This window comes from Rhodnius prolixus, unplaced genomic scaffold, assembly GCF_049639745.1.
Source record: "Rhodnius prolixus isolate KJV_2025 unplaced genomic scaffold, Rpr scaffold_8, whole genome shotgun sequence".
NCBI classification, from domain to species: domain Eukaryota; kingdom Metazoa; phylum Arthropoda; class Insecta; order Hemiptera; family Reduviidae; genus Rhodnius; species Rhodnius prolixus.
This window is the reverse complement of record NW_027411593.1, coordinates 14,122,179-14,143,563: the sequence shown is the minus strand read 5'-3', so window position 1 is coordinate 14,143,563 and position 21,385 is coordinate 14,122,179. Positions and strand designations below refer to the sequence as shown.

At 35.1% G+C, this 21,385-nt stretch overlaps 1 protein-coding gene across 6 annotated transcripts in view; it reads right to left on the bottom strand.

Moving 5' to 3' along the window:
• LOC141451532 (ras-specific guanine nucleotide-releasing factor 2-like) overlaps positions 1-21,385 on the bottom strand; it is a 197,196-nt gene that overhangs the window by 12,119 nt on the left and 163,692 nt on the right. For 4 of the 6 annotated variants that reach the window (XM_074122970.1, XM_074122971.1, XM_074122972.1 and 1 more), the window contains exons 11-27: positions 19,865-19,991; positions 19,234-19,340; positions 17,691-17,878; positions 11,771-11,920; positions 11,455-11,654; positions 10,396-10,499; positions 10,173-10,268; positions 9,823-9,993; positions 8,908-9,085; positions 8,660-8,816; positions 8,039-8,184; positions 6,238-6,258; positions 4,232-4,457; positions 3,830-4,009; positions 965-1,062; positions 388-670; positions 4-201 (exon numbers count right to left, since the gene is read on the bottom strand). In XM_074122970.1, coding sequence (XP_073979071.1) covers positions 4-201; positions 388-670; positions 965-1,062; positions 3,830-4,009; positions 4,232-4,457; positions 6,238-6,258; positions 8,039-8,184; positions 8,660-8,816; positions 8,908-9,085; positions 9,823-9,993; positions 10,173-10,268; positions 10,396-10,499; positions 11,455-11,654; positions 11,771-11,920; positions 17,691-17,878; positions 19,234-19,340; positions 19,865-19,991 — 2,630 coding nt within the window. The remainder of the gene's footprint in view (positions 1-3; positions 202-387; positions 671-964; positions 1,063-3,829; positions 4,010-4,231; positions 4,458-6,237; positions 6,259-8,038; positions 8,185-8,659; positions 8,817-8,907; positions 9,086-9,822; positions 9,994-10,172; positions 10,269-10,395; positions 10,500-11,454; positions 11,655-11,770; positions 11,921-17,690; positions 17,879-19,233; positions 19,341-19,864; positions 19,992-21,385) is intronic. The other 2 variants (XM_074122974.1, XM_074122975.1) reach the window with 2 other exon arrangements.

Genomic DNA, 21,385 nt, shown 5'->3' with positions numbered 1-21,385 from the left:
AACCATTCTCATTTTGGAAAAATTTAATAACCCATCTTCTGTAAAATTAGGAGTTCCTTCTTCGATGAAAGAAAGGTCAGTTAAATACATACCTAAATAAGGTATACATGGTGGATCACACCTGTGTAGTGCATCCCGAAGATTTCTAAACCTTCCATCAGATGAAACTATGGTTTGTAATTTTTCTATTGTTTGTTTAGTCTAAAATTTTAAATTAGTTCACGAATTAGATCAAATAAGAAATTACCAAAAAGCAGAAGGTTATAAACCAAAAAAAGAAAAGATTTAATTGCATTCATAAGTCTTCATTTGAAAAGTGAGTTAATAAGGAAAACTAATACCAAATGAGAAAGATATTTTATTCTTATTTAATGAAAATAGACTTACTGTTTTAGACACTTTTTCCCATGTTTTTTTTAAACGATAAACAGCGCTATTCATGAACGCGGCGCAAACCTGCAGTACTCCATTAAAATTATGCAAACAACGTGAAATATCTGCTACTGCTGCCCATTTTTCAATAACTTGTATTCTGGCCGACATATTAGATCGTCGTACTATTTCAGAAACAACGAGCTGAGATACTTCATTAAATCTTCGCGTCATTAAAATAATATGTGGTGCCCTAGCTGCTTTATCTATCTTCATCCAAGCTTGGCCCAAAAACTCTCTGTAATTCAGTTATTATACAAATTTAGAAGAACATGTAGATTCTTTCATTTATAGAATACCTAAAATTGATGAATAGTAAAAACCGACGATGAATGCAATAGAAAATTTTACTAGGAGCTGCAACTTGTTAAGGCTACAGAAAACTCAAAAATTAACCATTTTTAGGACAAATTAGAAAATTTAGAAATGAACTCGATTATTACTCAGTAAATAGCAAAGCTTAATATTTTTCGCCAGTTTTTGCAATCAAATAAAAAGTAAACAAATTAAACTACATTAAAGGAATACTTACTCACTACAGATGGATATGAATATTTGATGATCTATGTAAGTCATTTGTTCGGCAATTTCCAATGCTGATAAAGTTTCGATATTCTCTTTACTCGGAACCTATAATTAAATTATAAGATCTTTATTTAAAATCGATAATAGAGATATTTAAACTTGTAAATGTGTAGGTAGCCACACAAGACTTGTCACAAGTTATCTGAGGTAGATACTTTTCATAACACTGCTTAAAATATTAATTATTTCAACAATTTAACCATAAAGTATGGTTTAAAGACGGTTATTTTGGTAAAAGAATTGTTACCATAATAAATAGAATGCGAGCAAACCATGGTATTTGTAGGTTTTATTTGTTTAGAAAAGGGAAATTGGTCTCTCCTCTTTGTAGGAGATGTAATGAGACGGAGGATTTTGAACACGTGGTTATGGTTTGCCCTAATTGTAATAAAGAAAGAGAAAAGTTTTTTAACGAAATCTCAAGATATTGCACTATTCCCCTCTATTTTAAGGAGATAATATTTCCAAATAATATCTACAGTGACTCCCATTAATATTGGGACAGTACATACAGAAGTTCAAAATTGACGAAAATTAAAAGTGGCACCCATTTATTCAAATTTTTATAAATTCATTTCATTTTATAATTACTATTAATTAAATAAAAACTATTTAAATAAGTACATAAAAATGTTTTGGTAGATTAAAAAAAATATATATAATAATAAGTGCAAATTCTACTTCTCATAAATATTGGGACACTATTATAATTTATAGTTTGTCCAAGGTTTTGTCCGAATATTTATACAATTTGTAAATATATACCTTAAGCATATATTCAATATGAAATTAATAATTAATTTAGTTTATATAAATCAAGCCAGGTGTAACTTGTCGCGCAAAAATACAAATACAATGATTGAACAAAGAAAAATTGTACAAAGAAAATTTGCACAAAGACAATAAAAAGTGTTAGAGAGCCGGAAAACTGATCGGACCTAAAACATCTACTGTGTGGAACATCATTCAGCGTTACCAAAAAGAAAAAGAATTGTTTCAATCCCACAAAAAGGCCGTCCTCGACTGCTCTCTGAGAGAGAGCAGCAGAGAGCAGCGTTATATATTAAAAGAATTAAAAAAGATCACCGACTTAGTGCTCCAAAACTTCTATGTGAAATTTTTTACATGTTCAGAGAGCAAAAATGGAGCAGAAACTGTTCGGAGAGTGCAAAGAAAACTCGACTATCATGGTAGAGTAGCCTGGAAGAATCCTTTTGTCAGTAAGATAAATCGTGCTAAGAGAGTGAAATTTGCCGAAAAATATTTTAATGAAAATGGTGAATTTTGGAATGAATTCACGATGAATCAAAATTTAATATTTTTTAGCTGAACTCGAAAAGAAGAATTTACAGCCAACTTTAAAGGGTTTTAAAGCTGCACCACCGGGTGGAGGTGGGTCAGTTATGGTTTGGGGCTAGATGTCCGCATCAGGATTTGGAGAATTAATGTTTGTTGATGGAGTGATGGACAAAATGGTTTATAGTAATATATTAAAAAATAATTTGAAAAAAAATGCCCAAAAATTGGGTATTTTAGGGTCTTTTAAATTCTACCAAGAGAACGACCCCAAACCTACGGCTTGGGTGATACGCCAGTGACTGTTATATAATTGCCCAAAAGTATTCCAAACCTCTCCGCAGTCTCCAGGTATTAATTAATCCCATTGAAGATTTATGGCAATATTTAGCCAGTGCTTTAAGTAAACGAGTAATATCTAACAAAAATGAATTAAAACGATGTTTCCTGGAAGAATGGGGAAAAAACACCACCTGAATTAACCAAAAACTTGTTTCACCTATGCCTGATCGTTTGAGGGCTATTGTAAGTCAAAAAGCAATTATTAAATTATTACCAACCAAATATTAAATAGTAGGAGATTTTAAATATTGAACATTTAAACTCTAGCACTTCTGGTGTCCCAATATTTTTGAGAGCCTTATTTCACACTTTTTCAAAAAATGCTACCTAACAGTTTGGAATTTCATCGATTTATACTTATATATAATTTCTACAGATGTTGCTGTTATTTAAAAAAAAAAAAATCCCAAACTTTTGTATGTTGTTTTCATTTACCTTTTAAATCATTTTGTAATAGGTGTCCCAATATTAATGGGAGTCCACTGTATGTGTATTCTGCTTTGGTAGAATTTATTAAACATTACAATATTTAAAAACCGACCAGCCAGTTATTGCTAAACACACATACAGTTGTTGATTGGTTAATAGTGAAAACACTGATACCATTAAAAAAAAAATTCATCAATCATTATGTAATCTAATCTAATCTAGAGAGACTGAAGCTATTATGAGGAGAGGAACTTCATTTAGGAAAAAGATGGGCCCACTATACCAGAACGTAAGAAACTCGCTACGAGAAGTAGATTTCTTTCAGCAACGGGCAGAGAAAATTTTCAGAAGAATGCTTATTTATTGGTGTACGGTTGCCCTTCCTAAGATGGGCTTTTGTTGGGTTAGAAAATGCAAATGGATTCAGCTCCTAACTTAAAGAAGTCAAATGAACAACAAATAAACCCTACAACAACATTAAGCAATTTTCTTTACTCTTTGCCAAAAAACACCTTCTCATAATTAAAGAGCTTTCTAGTTAGAAACAGTTCATGCTCGTTTTATTTTGACATTTCCGGATTTGCATTTGTCTTCAATTCTTAATTCTTCAGATAACTGATTTGTTAAGAATCTAGTATGATAACAATGTAATAGAAACTTTATGAGTGATAGTAACTCCGTATCATGACAAAATCTGGAAGGCAAGACTATAAAAAAATAATACAAAATAACATGTTTAACTTACGACTGGTGAAGCCAATAACTGATCTAAATCCACTTTTGAACTTTCTGACTCTTCTTTGGAGATTAATTTTAATAATTGTGAAGCAGCTTTGTGTTCGGCGGGAAGTAAATTTGGACTGCAAATAATATCTTCTAAAAATTCTATGGTAAGACTTTTCAAGCGATGATCCAGCTCAAAATCCTAAGTAATAAAAAAGTGTTAAAGTAAAGGTTACGATTTCAATATTCACAAGTTATTCAGGAAAGAAAATAAAGTTTATTTTTTGTATAGCACAAAAAAAAAAAAAAATACTATCAATAGTATCTTTAAAATCTCTTTTAAAAAATATGTCTGTACAGTAAAATGGATTTACAATTACTTTATCCAATTTTAACACAACAAATAAATAGATAATCAACTAACCTGAGCATGTTTTGACACCCAATGTCTTAGAACATTTAGCACTCTCATCGTTGCGGCAGTTGACATTACACTTTCTTTGCGCCTCCTTTCCCTACAAGAACCAGGTCTTGAGTTACTTTCGCCACCGGTTTTACCGCGTGGGCCGGCACCGTTGTTGATATCTCTAGGATTGCTAGAAGCTGATGTTGCAATAGCAAAAGCAGCTGCAGCAGACGACGTACTACTCCTTGGAACAAGAATAAAAAAAAAAAAAAAAGTTAAAGTGATTGAAACTTTTAGGGCAAAGTCCTGCACGTGAAGATTAATTTAAATGAGCGTGTAAAATCTTATGCTTGAGAGTTCAATGAAGATTATTTAGAAAAAATGTTTTCCGAAACTTTAGGAAAATGTTATGATTTTATTTTGTAAGTACTTAATAATATACGATGAAATATCCTTGATGAAAGTTGGTGAGCAGAACGGATTTGGAAGAATAAAGGTTGTGTTTGTCGAGAAATTCACGAACGAGCAGTGCATTATGTTTTTCTTCAAACACTTTATAATTAGCATTAAAATTCGTTGTAGGTAATCTGGACTGTAGAAACGAATTATCGGTGAACAATAAAAAGGATGCCCGAGGGAATGAACAATCTCTAAACAATGTCGCGGATGTCGAAAAAGACAATTTACATGCTTTTTAAATTTAGGTGCACATGAATTTCACAGGTTCAAAGCCGCAGATCATAAATAATGCCGAAATGTTCCTTAGCCGGTTTAAAAATTCGCTTTAATTTTCGGGATTATTGCGTGCAAGGTCTTTCAAATCGCATCTTATCTCCCACGAATCTTCATTTTGGAACTGTACATGTGAAAGCATGCCTTAAGATACCTCCGCGTACTTCTGTAATTATATTGCTAACATGAGTGTAGAGCAGAATGTTCGATGGATGTAAAAGAAGTCAAACTTCAGATATTTTTATGTAATTAAAAGACATAAATAGTTGTCATTGATTCAAAGACATTGTAGAGAGATCTAACTCTGGTGAAACTACTTTAAAATGAAAAAAATAATCATCATTATACATAAAAAAGCAAACAAATCTAATTCTATACAACATTTAGTAAGCAATATACTTTTTAAATTGAAGGAAAAGAAAGCTACAAAAAATAGTGCATGCAAAACATATAGTTAGAAGATAATAGAAAATAATTACTGTGTATGTTAAAGGTGTCTCCCATAGTAGGTAGGTATGTTGGTGCAAGCTCTCCTAATTGTGTACACTTATTGAATAATTAAAAAGTAAAATAAAATGAAAGAATGAAAATTAGTTTGATATCCAAAACAAGTACTTTAGATATCATACACATGTTATATGATATAAGGTTTATGCACATGAATGATCCCCCAATAAAATACATAAAAGATATAACACATTTTTCAAAAGAATGAATCTAACAATAAATAAAATTGCAATTTTATTGTATTCCCAGTGAAAATGAACCTCAAGAGAAATCTTAAAACATAAATATATACCAATGAATAATAAATTTCAACAGCATATAAGTAATTATCTACAATGTCATCAAATTGGAAACTGTTTAAATTAAGCTTACGGAATAGGTGCATGCCTTGAAAATTAAGAATTGAATACTTAAGCATTCTATAGAAGGTAATAGTTAGTGAATAAACTGAAATTTATACATATAGTTAGTAGTAAGGATTAATGCACATTATAGATTATACGCAAGAATAATTGGAAAAAACTTTTTTTCTTATTTTTCATGAAAAAACATTGAGGTAATAGTGATCATTAATTAGATTGTTTTGTTTTCTTTCAAAATAAAATGTGAATCAATATAAACTATCTAGTTAGAAAAAAAAGTCAATATTTCAGATGTGCCATAAAAAGGTTACAAAAGGATGACGCCTCTTGACCCAAAAGTGAATATAATAATAGGTGTCACAAATGGAAAAAAAATTAATGAAAAATAAAACTAAAAATGGAAGAGCGAAGTAGTTTACTCACCAAAGAGGCTCGTGCCTGAAGCTAGGAAGTAAGAAAACACATTGGACAGAGCACCAAACATTTATGAAAGAATAAGAAATCTTGATATTTGTCTTTATCCAAATATTTTTTTAAAAAATATATTTTAAATTTTTGGACTTTGACAAATGCGTTAAACCATTAACATTTCAAGTGTAAACTGTTAGAATAGCTTTTTGAAGGAAAATGTAAATTATTTAAATATTTACTAATGTGTCCGTTTATCAATGTAAACTTTTGTGAACAATCACATGATAACAAGATAAAAAGATGTATTCACTACTAAAAGATATTTGAGTAATATTATATGCTGGGTGATATGTCCCAACATCTCTTTTTAAAACCAATTTTCATGAAAATAATTTCAAACAAAAGCTGCCTTTATCAGCTTTTGAGTATGAGTAGACGGTTTCGAATCACTAACATGTAACCACTAACACTTCAAGTGTTAATGTGACGTTCAAAAGTCACATTTTCGGTTAAGTGAATATTCTTCAAATTTAGGCTCTAAGCCACATATTTCAAACGTTCAATTCTCACTTTTACTGGATAAGTGGGAACACCGTGAAATTCAATTAAATGACACTTAAGAGGAAAGTATACACATATACCTTCCCTCACAATTTCTCTAAAATGTCGAAAGCCTTTAACTACCTTTTTATTATAATAAATTAACTTTCTAAATTTAAAGAAATAAGTTAAAAAGGTTTAGAAGAAAATTACCGAAAAATGAAAGTGTACTACAAAAATTCGAATTTCCTAACAGAATTTACACACTGAGTTTTAGCATCTCATTTAATTGTTAGTAATATTCCGTAAGTGATATAACTATACTCAAAAAATATCACTTTAGATGGTAGCGTGTAACTGTCCCCACCCGCAGACTGCCATAAATGGATAATTGAGAGGAAAAGTTTCAAATAAAAGGATTGGGTTCATGCTACAATATTTAAAAATCTGGGATGAAAACTCAAACGACTTTTTCTTGGTAATGTTTTCAAGGTTCTAACTACCGTATGTCTTCAAAGACCAAACATTTGTAAAACGAAGTAAAAATTAATAATTCACTTGTTCCTCTCCCCCAAATGTATGAATTAAATTTACTGAATAACAATATTCTTACAGTAAACACTTGTTCAAAGCACATAAATGCATTACAGAATTCAAGACAGAGAAGTTTATTAAATAACATTAATACGAAATTGCCATTAATTAATACCACAACAAACAACAAATATACTATAAAAGAGAGAAATATAATAATACTACAAAGTATTTGTAATTAAAATTTGTCATGGAAGTTGCGTCAAAAAATAAAAAAAGTAGAATTTAGATGTTTTCTTTTCTTTAGGTAAGTATTAATAATCAACAATATGTCAAAGAAAGTAAGAAATAAGTACGTAAATATCACAGCATTAAATTAAGTTCATTTAAATATTTTTATTTTATCAGGTATAGCAAGAAGGAATATTTCTCATCCTGCGCACCTTAATTGAACTTATTTCAAAAAAGTTTTTTTTGATTTTTAGTTTCTTTATTGTTTAAAATTTGGAAACTGCGAATATTTGAACTGCAAAGAATAGATAATTCTTTCAAGAATTTTTCAAGTCGATTCAGTCTCAATAAAACAAGACACCATACATCTTTGTTATAATAAAAGTGCTAAGCAAATAGATAAAAATAAATTGTTAATTTTTCTTAACATTTGCTTTGTTTACTTTAAGCAGATTAATAAAAGAATCTTTGTAATAATTAAAAATATTTATTTCTGAAATTATATTACCTTCGCTGTGATTGTCGAAATGATGTTATAACTACTCCAGCTTTACTTGTATTCTGTGGCGATTCATGTTGAAAACTTGGACGAGGAGTGATTCCTTGGCTATCACCATCCGTACCAGCAAACGATCTTCGCCCTATATAATAACTCTAGACAATCGAAAAGAAACAAATAGTCACAAAACGCTTGTAATAATTTACTGAAATATAAAATATGAACAATTATGAATTTCTTATTTTAATCATGGCATTAAAGCAATTATTATATTTGTTCTCAATTAAGATGGTCTACAAATTAACGAATTCTAATGCATTTCTATATGCTCAAAATATTACACAAAATATTCAAGTGGTACTGGGTTCAAACAGAAGTACTTAGAAGTGCCTAAGTACTTATAGTTTCGAATGGATCATCTCTAATGGTCACAACTTATGATGATAGTTTACTACAAATATTACAGAGAGTAACGGAGTAGTGTCACTTTCATATTGAGATTGCAACTACTTTATTTACCTAGATAATATGTACTTATGGACCTAAAAGGTAGAAATTGACAAAAGAAATGTGTGATGCTAAGATTTCGAAGAAAAAATTCATTTAAAACAAAAAAGAACAAAAAGTCACCTGCATAGTTGCAGAACTAACTATTGAAGCAGATCTACTGCCCACGTTTGCGGAAGCTGCAGCTTCTTCTTCCCATTCTACATCAGTTTCGCCTTTTTTATTTCCATCCCAGCTACTTCTTTTCATATGCTGATACGCTGTTTTCCCTAAAGTAGCCCTAAGTGTAAGATTTCAATATTTAAATCTAAAAATGCCTTTTTCTTATTTCTAAACATTATTTTTTACTTATCTTTTTTTTTCTTACTAACTTATCATCTTTTGATGGAACTTCTTCTTTGGCGGGTGAGGTTGTATGTTTTGGTGATTGAGCGGCTTTTTGCTTTTCAACACCATTTTCAGCTTGATTTTCTGAACTATTATTGCTTCCTACAAGGGTGGCTGTACTTTGATTACTTGGCGATGATGGAGCACTTACTACGGTATCACCTAAAGTAGAGAAAATGATTTTAATATTTAGTAATAAGATAAAAGAAGAAGAGAATGGTAGCAAATTTTTGGGATTAGAAGATTTATACTCGTAATATATTATTTTTAGCATATCTTTATTTATTCATATCAGTAGAAATTTATTCACGTAACACGTGGTACATACTAGGTCTATATAAATAATGACTTACAGAAGGAAACATAATTGAATTTAATACTATTACCATTGCAGATGATAATTTTACTTTAATGAAAAATGTATTTAAGGTAAGAGGACAGGTCTTAGGGCTGTATTTTAGAATTGGGAGAAGTGAACGAGAGCATTTATGCAGTTAGTGCAATCTGGGTCAAGTGGAGGATGACTACCACTACATTGCCGTTTGTCCTGTTTTAGGGGAGTTCAGAATTAGATGTTTTGGGACAAAACAGTTAAGTGAACCACAGTTTCTTGAGTATTTGAATGGTAAGGACTGGACAGAGCTTAATATGTATTGTATATGCGCAGGTAGATATAGGAGGTTTATGATAGAACAGTTTAATTATTAGTTTCTTCTTTTAAATTCGTGTATTTTTGTTTTGTATCAAGTTGGAATTTTAGTTAGGTGCTTCTCTGCTGATGGACCAAGTACATGCATTTGTGTTCTGTACTGTAATTTTTCTTCATTGTATGTTTATTGTAAATGGAAAATATACACCTTATTATTATTATTATTATTATTATTATTAAATACTATTACCAGTTAATGTTTCAGCACTTGATGATCCAGCTATAGTTTCAGGTATTGTTAAGTGTGATTTATCAGGCTGCACAACTCGTATACTAACTTTTCTGCGCGTAGTACCTTCTTTTGTATTATCTTTTGGGCTCCCTGAAGTTTCCTTAATCAAACCCATTTGTTCTTCTTCAACTATTTCAAATAAATTAATATATCAGGCACAATTAAAAACATTGCTCATATTAATACCAATAAATAAAGTTTTTCAGCACTTAGATTATTGCAATGACTTTAGATTTGGGGAAACAACATTGACTTATCATTCATAATTCTTTGAACTGCTACGAAATAATGAAAAAAAATAAAATTACACTTCCTAAAACTGCATCGCCAATGACCCCTTGAGAAGCTCTGTGAATCATAACTATGACTTCTGTCTCTGTCGCCACTCGCTTCCGAACCGTAACCTGTAGTACAAAAGCCTTAATTATTATACAATTCTTGTTCTTGTCTATCAAATTGGTATTTATTTTTGCAATATTTAGTTAACCAGGGAGTTTGACGTTATTGGTTCCTTTATAAACACTGACATACCCGATACTGAACTAGCGCCACTTGTACGTCTTGGAGAAGCACTACTTCTTCTCCTCTCTGAATTGTACAGATGTAATGTTGATAAGGTGTCATCTCGTTCAGGCCTGAAATTGGTATAATTGAAACATAGAATTCTAAATGCTTTTTCACTCACAAATACGTACTACACTTTATCCCAGCCTCAAGAGGGCATTTTACTCAACAATCAGACGAAAATACCTCCTTTTTTAAGCCATTGCTTCGGCTTTAGATAAGAATTCATCATGCATTATTCCGACATAGGATTTCGTGCTAATCATTAGATAATCTAATCACAACATTATTATTTAGCCAGCAACGCTGTAGTAACCTCAATGACTGTCTCCTGAATTCTTACAATTGTTTTGCAGACGCCATTCATCCTACTAATTTAGTGAGAAAACATTCATCAAGTTCTCTGTTTTGCAAGCTTATACTCTTCGAATTCTGTTTCATGAAATGGAATAAATTCATCTAAGGGTGTCTGCTTCCATTAAACCTGGATGGTTTTCGTCTTCAGAAATGATCCTAAGACCAAATATTAACAAAAATGAACTGAATAGAATGTAATGAACAGATGTAACAGCTTCCTTCTAGTCTTTAATTGATGGTCTAATAGATCAGGATCAATTTCCGGTGGTGATTTGATAACCTGTTTTTTTAAAGATGCGCAACATCAAGGGTCCTTTGCACCTGAACTATATTGGAAGATAGACACTTTACTAAATAGCCTATCTACACCAACATCTAATCTAGTCGAAAGTGACCTATTGATTGCCCTAACGCGTCTTTCCTTTTAACCTAACTAACTAATGTTGCAGCGGAGTACTCGATATTCCTCGCATCCCATAGTAACAATTTCAAATACATTATTATGTAACAACAAAATTTCACATCTTAAATAAAAAATGTGAGCTTCACAATGGAATCTGATGGACCACATGATTTGCTTATGTTTTTTGACTGTGTGACCATTTTGTGACTATTCATAAATATTAAATATTCGATAATCTCAAAAAAGAAATCAAACTTGCTACTTACAGATAGTTATCACCAGCTCCTTGAAAATCTGGTGGATCAGAATTATAAAAAACTTTTTTTAAAGCTTCTAAAACCGTTACTCCATCAGTAAACACTCTATAAGTTAATAGAAATGTATTGAGAAAATCTATGCTCAAAAATCTTAAATCTGTCAACCTTTCTAAGAGCCTTTCTGGTGTTGCATATCTAATTTGCGGTACCTAAAAGCAAATAGTTAGAAATAAATAATTATTCATTAATTAATTATAATTGCCCTGACTAATTAATAGTTAAGAGTTTAAGATAATATATTCTTGTAATTATTATTATTACTGACCTTGCAAGAATTTAATGTTCTGCTGAATCTTATGTCAACATCATCTTTAAACAACTTTGGGTCGTTTTTAATTGATTGCGGCATGGTGACGGAAGATGTATCAGACATTGAACCGTGAAGCAAATCGTTGAAATGTACATTGTCCATACACTAAAAAAAAAAGAAGTAATAACTCAGTTTTTATTTTGATTTAAATTAAATTTTAAATTAAAGTGATTTATATTTAAATTCCACATAAAACTGCCGTATCGGACAGTTTTAATAAAATGTGTACAAAATTGATTCAAGAAAAATAATTAAGCGCCCTTATGATGCAATAGCATTCACAAAGAAAAGGTATTATCTAAGAAAAAGTCCACAAGGTCGTCGTAACTCCGGTTAAAACAATTGTGATTCCGGAGGCTAGGCGGCAAGTCAACCCCTCTTCCTCGTAGTGTGGACTGGTAACGCAGCGCGTTGTTGTTGCGGCTAACGGGGCTCTGACGGGTCGGTGTGTCTCCCCCATCGGCTTCCCTCCTTCTATCTCCCCATCCGTTAATCCTTTCTTTCCCTTTCCTTTACTCCAAATCCCTACCCAAGCCGAGATGGGGACTCGTGTCGAGGCTGAATGCGTACAGGGTAGTAAAAAATATGTGCGGTAACGATCACCTTGGGGCACCGGGCGAAACCCCATTGTATTGTAGCCTTCCTGTGGCAGTGGGGGTCTGTCACAGGTGACCGTCTATCCCCCGCTTCTCGTGGGAACAAGATGAACACTTACAATCAAAATTTAGTTTGTAAAACAACAGCCAGTGGTGTTCCTCAGGTCACTGAGGAAGGTGCACAGGCTGGAATAGAACCGAAAGGGGAAAGTGTGAAAGGCCCTAAGACGGATTTGGTGGGACCTCAGGGGAGTCTTTCTGGAGGGAGCGGCAACGCAGACCCCCCAGGTAAAGAGGCAGTCGCTGGAGTCTCCCGGAAGTTAAAGGGTATTCACATCACATCTAGGAAGCCGAGTGGAGCTCAGCGGAGGAAGCTGGCTAAGCTTAAGGTCGCTGAGGCTGGGAAGGAGTGGATTCCTGGGAAAGACTGGAGGGAAAGGGGGAAGGGGAAGAAGACCTCCAGAGTGGTAAACCAGCCAGGTGGGCAAGGTATAATTCCTTCGACCTCCTCGGATGGGGCAGGCATTGGGAAGGAGGTGAGAGGCGTTAGTTCTCTCCCTCCCGAAACAAGTCAGACCCCTAAGAGGCCTAGGTCGGAGGTCAGTACTCCAAGTTCGGCATCGGGGAAGGCGGTGGCACAGGGTAGCAAGAGGGTGAAACTCCCAGAGGAAGGGCCTACGGGCTCTTTCAGGGACGCTCTCTGCGCTCAAAAGATGGCCATCGTTCTTGACTCCTATCCGAATGACTTTTTGTCGGAGGAGCAAGCGGATCTCCTTCAGCAGAAATTGGTGGAGGAGATCTGTAGTGAGAAGTGTACTGGCAGCATCGGACCCCGGTTTCGGAGCTGCTTTCTCTCCAAAGGTGCACTCATTCTCGCTTGCGAGGGTGAGGATGCGAGACTTTGGTTAGAGAGGGTGGTTCCGGAGCTCCAGTTGGGTGAAGGGGCTAAGCTGAGGGTGGGTCCTGCTAGGGACATCGTGAGGGCGGCTAAGGTGGCTATGTGGGTACCGGGCGCTCTCAAGAATACCTCTCCGTCCGTTATCCTGGACAAGCTCCTCGTTCAAAACGAGGGCTTGGATATAGCGGAATGGAGGCTCCTAAATAGGAAAATCGAGCCCAAGGGTCAAACTCTTGTGTTCGAAATATCGGAACAGGCCCTGAGTAGACTGAAGGGGACTAACTTCGAGGTTTATCTAGGACTCGAGGTAGTCAGACTCAGGGTAGTTTCGAAAACTATTATTGGTGCTGCAGCTCATGACCCCCCCGAATCGATGGAGGTTGCTTCAGGTGAACCTCCATCACAGTAGGGGGGCGTCTGCAGCTCTAATAAAATTCATCGAAGAAGAAGATATCGCCATAGTCCTCATCCAGGAACCCTGGCTGGTACGGGGGCGAATTGCAGGACTTGGCGAAGCAAAAGGTAAGATTTATTATGACCACAACCTTGATAATCCCAGAACATGTATTTTTGTTAGGGAAAATATTACGTCTTTACTGCTAATGGAATTCTGTTTCAGAGACCAGACCGCAATAAAGGTGAAGCTACATATGGAGAAGGAGGCCAGGGAGATTGTCGTGGCCTCGACATATCTTCCATATGACTCTACAGTCCTCCCTCCATCGGAGGAGATGCAGCATCTGACCAACCGGTGTAAGGAGAGAGGACTGCAACTACTGATTGGGTGTGATGCCAATTCCCATAATGAGATATGGGGTAGCTCAGGAATCAATCAGAGAGGTAAGTATCTTCTGGACTTCATTATTGCGAATAATTTGCATGTTATTAATGAGGGAGAAGAACCCACCTTCCACAACTCTATTCGTAGGGAAGTGATCGACCTAACTTTGGGAACTAATTTTGTATCGACCCTTGTTAGGAATTGGCATGTGTCGGGGGTTCCCTCACTTTCGGATCACATGTATATTAGGTTCGACATTGGGTTTGACTGTAAGGAGGTGGTAACTTACAGAAACCCTAGGAGAACAGACTGGGACTCGTTTAGACGGGATCTCAGCGCAAACATTGGTACAGTCAACAATAACTTTAGGACCCGGATGGACATTGATGAAGCTGCCGAGAGACTTCAGGGCGTCATCAAGGAGGCCTACTGGGAGAATTGTGCGGAGACAGTAATGACATCTAATAGGAAAGTAGGCTGGTGGAATAACCAGCTGAAGGAGCTCCGCAGTAAAGTTAGGAAACTGTTCAATGTAGCTAAAAGAAGGGGTACATGGAAGGAGTACCGTGAGGCCCTAACTTCTTACAACATAGCCATTAGGAAGGCTAAAAGAGATGCATGGAGGAAGCTCTGTGAAGAGGTAGAGATGACCTCGGAGGGGGCTAGGCTCCATCGCATAATATCAAAAAGTCCAGGGGGTGCCCTGGGTACCATCAGGAACGAGGAAGGGATTTTTACCAAATCGGGGAGAGACACATTGGAGTGTCTCATGAGAACTCATTTTCCCGATTCGAAGGTAATTGAGTCAGGACAGCATGGTGAGGATGCTCTGGGACCCGATAGGTGTCGGGGGACCAGGGAAACCTGGGCCGTGGCTAAATACTGCATTACCTACAATAAGGTGGTCTGGGCTGTAAATTATTTTAAGCCCTATAAATCCCCGGGTCCTGATGGCATTTTCCCTGCCCTTTTGCAGCAGGGGAAAGATTTAATTACTCCTATTTTATGCAGGATAATGAGGGCATGCTTGGCACTCAACCATGTCCCTAGGGCATGGAGGCCTGTAAAAATTATCTTTATTCCCAAGCCTGGGAAGAGAACTCATACCCAGGCGAAGGAATTTAGACCAATCAGTCTAACATCGTTCATGTTGAAGGTGCTAGAAAAACTGATTGGCATGTATATTAAGGAGGTAGCTTTAAAGCAACGGCCTCTGCATACCAATCAGCATGCCTACCAGACAGGCAAATCTTGCGAGACAGCCCTCCATTGTCTGGTTAAGGAGTTGGAGGCTTCGGTATTTTGCAAGGAGACAGCTGTGGGCGTGTTTCTGGATATTGAGGGTGCCTTCAGTAACACTACCTACAGTTCAATTGCCTTGGCGATGGATAGACATGGCGTGGAGTCCACTGTTTCAAGATGGATCTGCAACATGCTATCGTCAAGGAGAATCACAGCGACTCTTTTTGGGGAATCGCTGGAGTTAACGTCAGTTAGGGGGTGCCCTCAGGGGGGGGTTTTGTCTCCGCTCCTTTGGTGTATGGTCGTAGATGAGTTACTTGAGGTGCTAGACCTTCATGGGTTCTCGGTCCATGGCTATGCAGATGATATTTCTGTAGTGGTCAGGGGTAGGCACGAGATAATCGTGGCTGAACTCATGCAGGAAGCTCTCAAGGTTATAGAAAATTGGTGTAGAAGGGTAGAGCTTTCAGTGAACCCTTCTAAAACTACTCTGGTTCCCTTTACAAGGAGAAGGGAAAGAGAGAGCTACAAAAACCTTCGATTTTTTGGTAAAACTCTGGATGTGTCGGGTGAGGTCAAGTATCTGGGCATTGTCCTGGACACCAGACTCACTTGGAAGGCGCAGATAGAGAGAGTTACACTAAGGGCTAAACAGGCCCTTTGTGGAATAACTAGAACCTGTGGGAAGACATGGGGTCTTAGCCCAAAGATGACCCACTGGCTCTATACACGTACAGTCATACCTATCATCACCTACGGTTCAGTGGTGTGGTGGAGGAAGACTGAACAACAGACGGCAATTAAGGCTCTAGCAAGGGTGCAGAGACTGGCCTGTCTGATGATCACGGGGGCCTTTAGTAGTACCCCTACTGCAGCGCTGGAGGTACTGCTGGGGCTGGCTCCGCTTCAATATGTTATTCAGGCGGAGGCAAGGGCCAGTGCGTACAGAATGGCGAGCAATGGTCAATGGAGGCGTATTAGCTCCTGCATCGGCCATATGAGTATTTCAGATAAGGTCGACCCTGGACCGGTTTTTGACATGGCAGGGGACAGTATCTGTCCTAAATACAGTTTCGAGACTCCTTTTCAGGTTTGTATCAAACCGAGGACTGAATGGAAGGTGAACTGGACGGACCAGTACCGGAAGGGAGGCATTTGGTTTACCGATGGCTCCAAGATGGACTGTGGGACTGGGTCTGGAGTGTATGGGGTTAAACCCGAGGTACTCATAGAGAGATCTCTTGGGAGATACGCCACTGTCTTCCAGGCCGAGGTTTTTGCTATTAAAATATGTGCTGAGGAAAACCTGCGGATGGAACCTAGAAATAGGGAGATTCGTATCTTTTCGGACAGCCAGGCTGCACTGAAGGCTCTTGTATCCTTCAGAATGACCTCTTCCCTGGTTTGGGAATGCAGGAAGGCCCTAGATCTACTGGCGCGGCACAACAAAGTTCGGTTGGAATGGGTGCCGGGCCATGTGGGTATTAAAGGGAATGAAAAAGCTGATTATCTGGCCAGGAATGGAGCTAACACTCCTTTCATCGGTCCAGAGCCTGTCCTGGGGATCACCAGGGGTTCGGTTCGTGCGGCTCTCAGAGATTGGATCTGGAGGGAGCATGAAAAGAACTGGGTGATGTGTCCTGGGGTTAAACACAGCAAGACCTTGATGCCTTGGCTGTGTAAGCAAAGATCCAAAGAGACCCTGTGTTTGGGCAGAAATCAGATTACTCTGATTACAGGCCTATTCACGGGGCACGGTAGGTTTAAAAAGCATCTGTGCAGGGTGGGGCTTATCAGCTCGGAGCCGCTGTGCAGATTATGTCAGGAAGAGGAGGAAACGGCCTCTCACCTGTTGTTCGATTGCGTTGCAATCGAACGTTTGCGCTATGAAACCTTTGGAACGTTGAGGCCGAAGGAGATAGTAGCGCAAAAAGAACTAGTAGGGAAGGTCCTCAACCTCTTTAGGAGGGGAGGGTTCGCTTACTAGAACTAAGAAGGGGCTGGCACAATAAGTCTTTTGTGGCTGCAGTGCCATGGGGCATAGGTCCCGTCCCGTCTACCATCTTAATCTTAATCTTAATCTAAGAAAATGCTTCACCCTTGTCCACGATACCTGATTGGTAGTTAGATGCCTAGAAAATAGGCAATTACTTTTCTTCTTACTTCTCGACCTTACATAAAAAACTCCTTTACCGATAAATATAGTAGCAGTCTATATCAATAAAGATCAGTCATAAGTGGACAAAATCTGACAGAGAGCGATTTAATTGGGGAGAACTTAACAATTTAATAATGTAAAACTGGTAGCTAGAAAGAAATATATTAAATAAATTTTTATAAAATGAAATGTAAATTAACCTGGCTAATATCACTAATCCAAGCTGCTTTTTCTTGCAACGTAGGTGCTACTAAATGTACAGAAAGTGGCTGGTTCCCACTTTTACCTTCCAAAATAATTTTGAAATCTCTATTTTGAAAAGTACAACTACCTGCAGAGTTTTCGGATACACCACTAGAATGGCTGGACATCGAACATACGGATGATTCTATAGAATTAATAAAACAAAAAAGGTGTTTATCAATTAAATCAACAATATTAAATTACAAAACAAAGAACTATTTAGAGAAATGAAATAAAGTTAATAAATAAAAAAATCATGCAAAAGGAGATTTAGCATTTTAATAAGTAACATGTATTTATTTGTGTTGAATGTATAAGTGTATATACTTTATTTTCACTTACAATTAACACATAAACAGTTAACAAAGAAATCTGTAATGAATGTAAATAAAGTATAAGAAAGCTGAGAAACATTAACATAACAATTATTGCATGACACTTTTGAATTTATAACTCCATGACAATATTAATACACCAAGGATTTATATTGTTATTTATTGTTTATATTAAAAACCTGTTGTTATGTGGAATTTAGGGAAAGAAAGTATTTGAAAATTTGGATGAGGACTAATGAAATTTCGCATTTTTATGCCATCCTGGCGACTCCAATTATTCTTTGGCTTGTTTGCGATCTTTTTTATATATTAAATGTAAATATTAGACGAGGAATTATTTTTAAACATATTTAATAGTGTTGACTGAAAATAAGGTATTCAAGAGAAAGTAATAAAAATGAATCATTTTTAGTCTTTTAAATTTAGGTTCCTTTATAGGTTCCCACGCCGAGGCTGCTTAGCGTTTCACGTCTGTTATCCTAAGAAATCCTACAAAGATTCTAAGGATCATGATTCGTTTCAAATCCAATGTTTGTGTTAACAGATCGTAGTTTTCTTTTAGCAGATAGTCATTTATCTCTCAGCTGAAAATTAGGGATTAGTCCACACGTTCTAACAATACAAATTCAGAAAAGATGGACTGCAATTGGTATAGAACTGTGGCTAGCCGAAAAGTAGAACATTGATTATGTCTTGAATGAATGAATAGTTCCAGCTAGTTAGTCCAAAAGAATTGCGTGGTTTTCTCCAGTTATGTTTTTTTTTTTAAGGTAAAAAGAATCCCTTTGCTCCCCAACAATCTCGATTGTTTTTTAGTTTACTTGGTGAGTTAATCTTGTCCTGAAGAAGTTAAGAAATAGCAGAAATTAAAAAAAACAAAAATCATACTTAAAAAATTATGAATTAAAAGAACAAAATACAAACATGTTAAACATCTCTAGACATTAACAGCAAGAGAAAAAAAAGCTTTTATGCAAACCCATTATTCCATAAAGAAAACCCATTTTTGGTACCTTGCAAATTATATAAATGAAACATTTTTTAAAATTTTCTGATAAGTACATCTATATTTAATTAATTTTTAAAGAGTAGATGGTTGTAATAATTATTTGTAATGCTGGGAAGAAAAATAAATTAAAAAAAGAAAAAAATCATGCAGGGTTACCATCATCGTCATTCACACCATTCTCTGAAGGATCTTCAATAAGGAGGGCATCTGCTAGTGGGATTCTACCCACTTCTGGTACCAGATGAAGCCTACCTCCCGACGTTCTGAAAAATGAAAATATTGTATAAAATAATGATTATTTAGTTAAATTTGTAATTATAATTAAATTATTGAGTGCAAGGAACAGAAGTGGCCCTACTCAATCCAAAGTCCATGCAGCTTAACTCTGTGCGACGGTGTGAGTATAGGAGTGCTGATTTGTTGGTAGGGTATGTATATGATGTGAGAGTATTGGTTTGTGTGATGACTAGCTAAAGTTTGTATGTGTGTTTGCTACAGTGTTTGTGGTGTCAGTTAAAGTGTTGTTCTTGTCGTTTGTCAGGGTTACTCGCTGTCAAATCCACTGAAGAAGTAAGCTAGTCCACTATCCGAACGAGCATATTTGTAAACTATAATTTCAAAATACCTATCTTGTTGGGCGCGCGTGCATTGTGTGGTGGAGTTTATTAATTATTAAATACCATAAGTTTTTCTGAAGCAGCTAATTTTGCAAATGGCAAAATTCTATAGACAGTGTATTTAAAATAACAATTAAAAATTAAAAAATTTAAGAAGTTCATTTGTTTACCTTGTAGCCACTATTAGGTGATTGGAAAATAAAAAACACTGTCTAATTGCGTCCTTTTCTGATTTAAAATTTGGTAAACGATTTCTATAATGTTTTGATTTTTCTGGCAAAATATGGATTAAACTTCCTGTGAAAAAAGAAAGAAAACAAAATCTTAATGAAAAATTTAGCTTTTTGATAATGATAGCATCAAAATAATTTTATCCGTTTCATTTGTAAAGTCTTTATCCCAAGTTTATGTGACTTTTTTTTAGTCTATAGAAGAGAGAATTTATTTATAACTGCTTTTGAGCATAATATTTTTCTTTTAAAAAAAGAAAAAAAAAATTAATAAATGTTTACAAATGTATGAAACTACTTGTTGATCCTGAGATAAGTTTCGATGATTAATTATTTTTATGGATTCCCTGAGGTAGTACTGTTTGCTTTTACAAGGAACTAAATACAAAATAAGGTCTCTAAAAATTTTAATTAATTTTTTATAAAAATAATGAAAATTAGTTCTACATTTAAGACTGTTTTGTTTACCTCAAGTCATGTCATACTTGCTAATTTTGTTGTATTTTATAAGATCATAAGAGTTTAACTTTTACAACAGATATTTTTATTATAATTAAAGATTTTGAAGATTAATTTGTTAATTATTAACATGATTCTACTAACAATTCACTAGAAAACTCACAAGCACAGCTGGTCTGATAGTAACGTGTACGATTAGTTATTGACGCCGATTTGTCTGACACAGCTCATAGTGGGCATTCCTCGAAGTATTCTAACAATTCCCAGTACGTTTTCCACTCATTCGATTTCACTAATTCTCATCCCTAATCTTTTAAACTATAATTCTATTATTCTTTTTTAAAGTTTTACCAAAATTATGTTGATTTATTTTTTCTTTTTGTAAAATGAAAAGATAATAACACATACTTTAATTTTGTATTTTATTACTAACCAGTGCTTTCTTTTTTATTTTACTAACATTATTAATTGATTAATTGTTCAACCGACGAGTTTTTTTTTCAAAATTACATAATTCATACTCAAAAAAAGAAAAAAATCTAATCTAATCTGATCAAAATTAAACGGAAGTTATTACAAGTTGCAATAAAAAAATAATTCTTTTCAAAACAATAATAATTATAATTCGAATTTTGGTGAAGTTTTACAATACGCAGGTGCGACTTTATAAGATCAATAGATGGTCTCTCTTTTCAGTATAACTTGTGCCCAAGCTTTTATCTTTATTTTTAGACTGTATACCTTCTTTTTTGCTTGTTATTTTCTTTATTTTACGCATACAATAACATTTTTTTTCAGGAGAAAAAACCGAATTATTTTAGTGCTGTTTTATTCTTTATTTAATTTGTGCAACAATGATGGAATATACTAATGATTAGGATCGATTAAGTGTTCAGAAGTTTATTATTTGTAAAAATGTTTTTGACTTCAACGATTTACATGTAAGAATTTTATTCTTGGTATCCTTTTCTTAAATGTATACGTATATTTCGAATTTATATC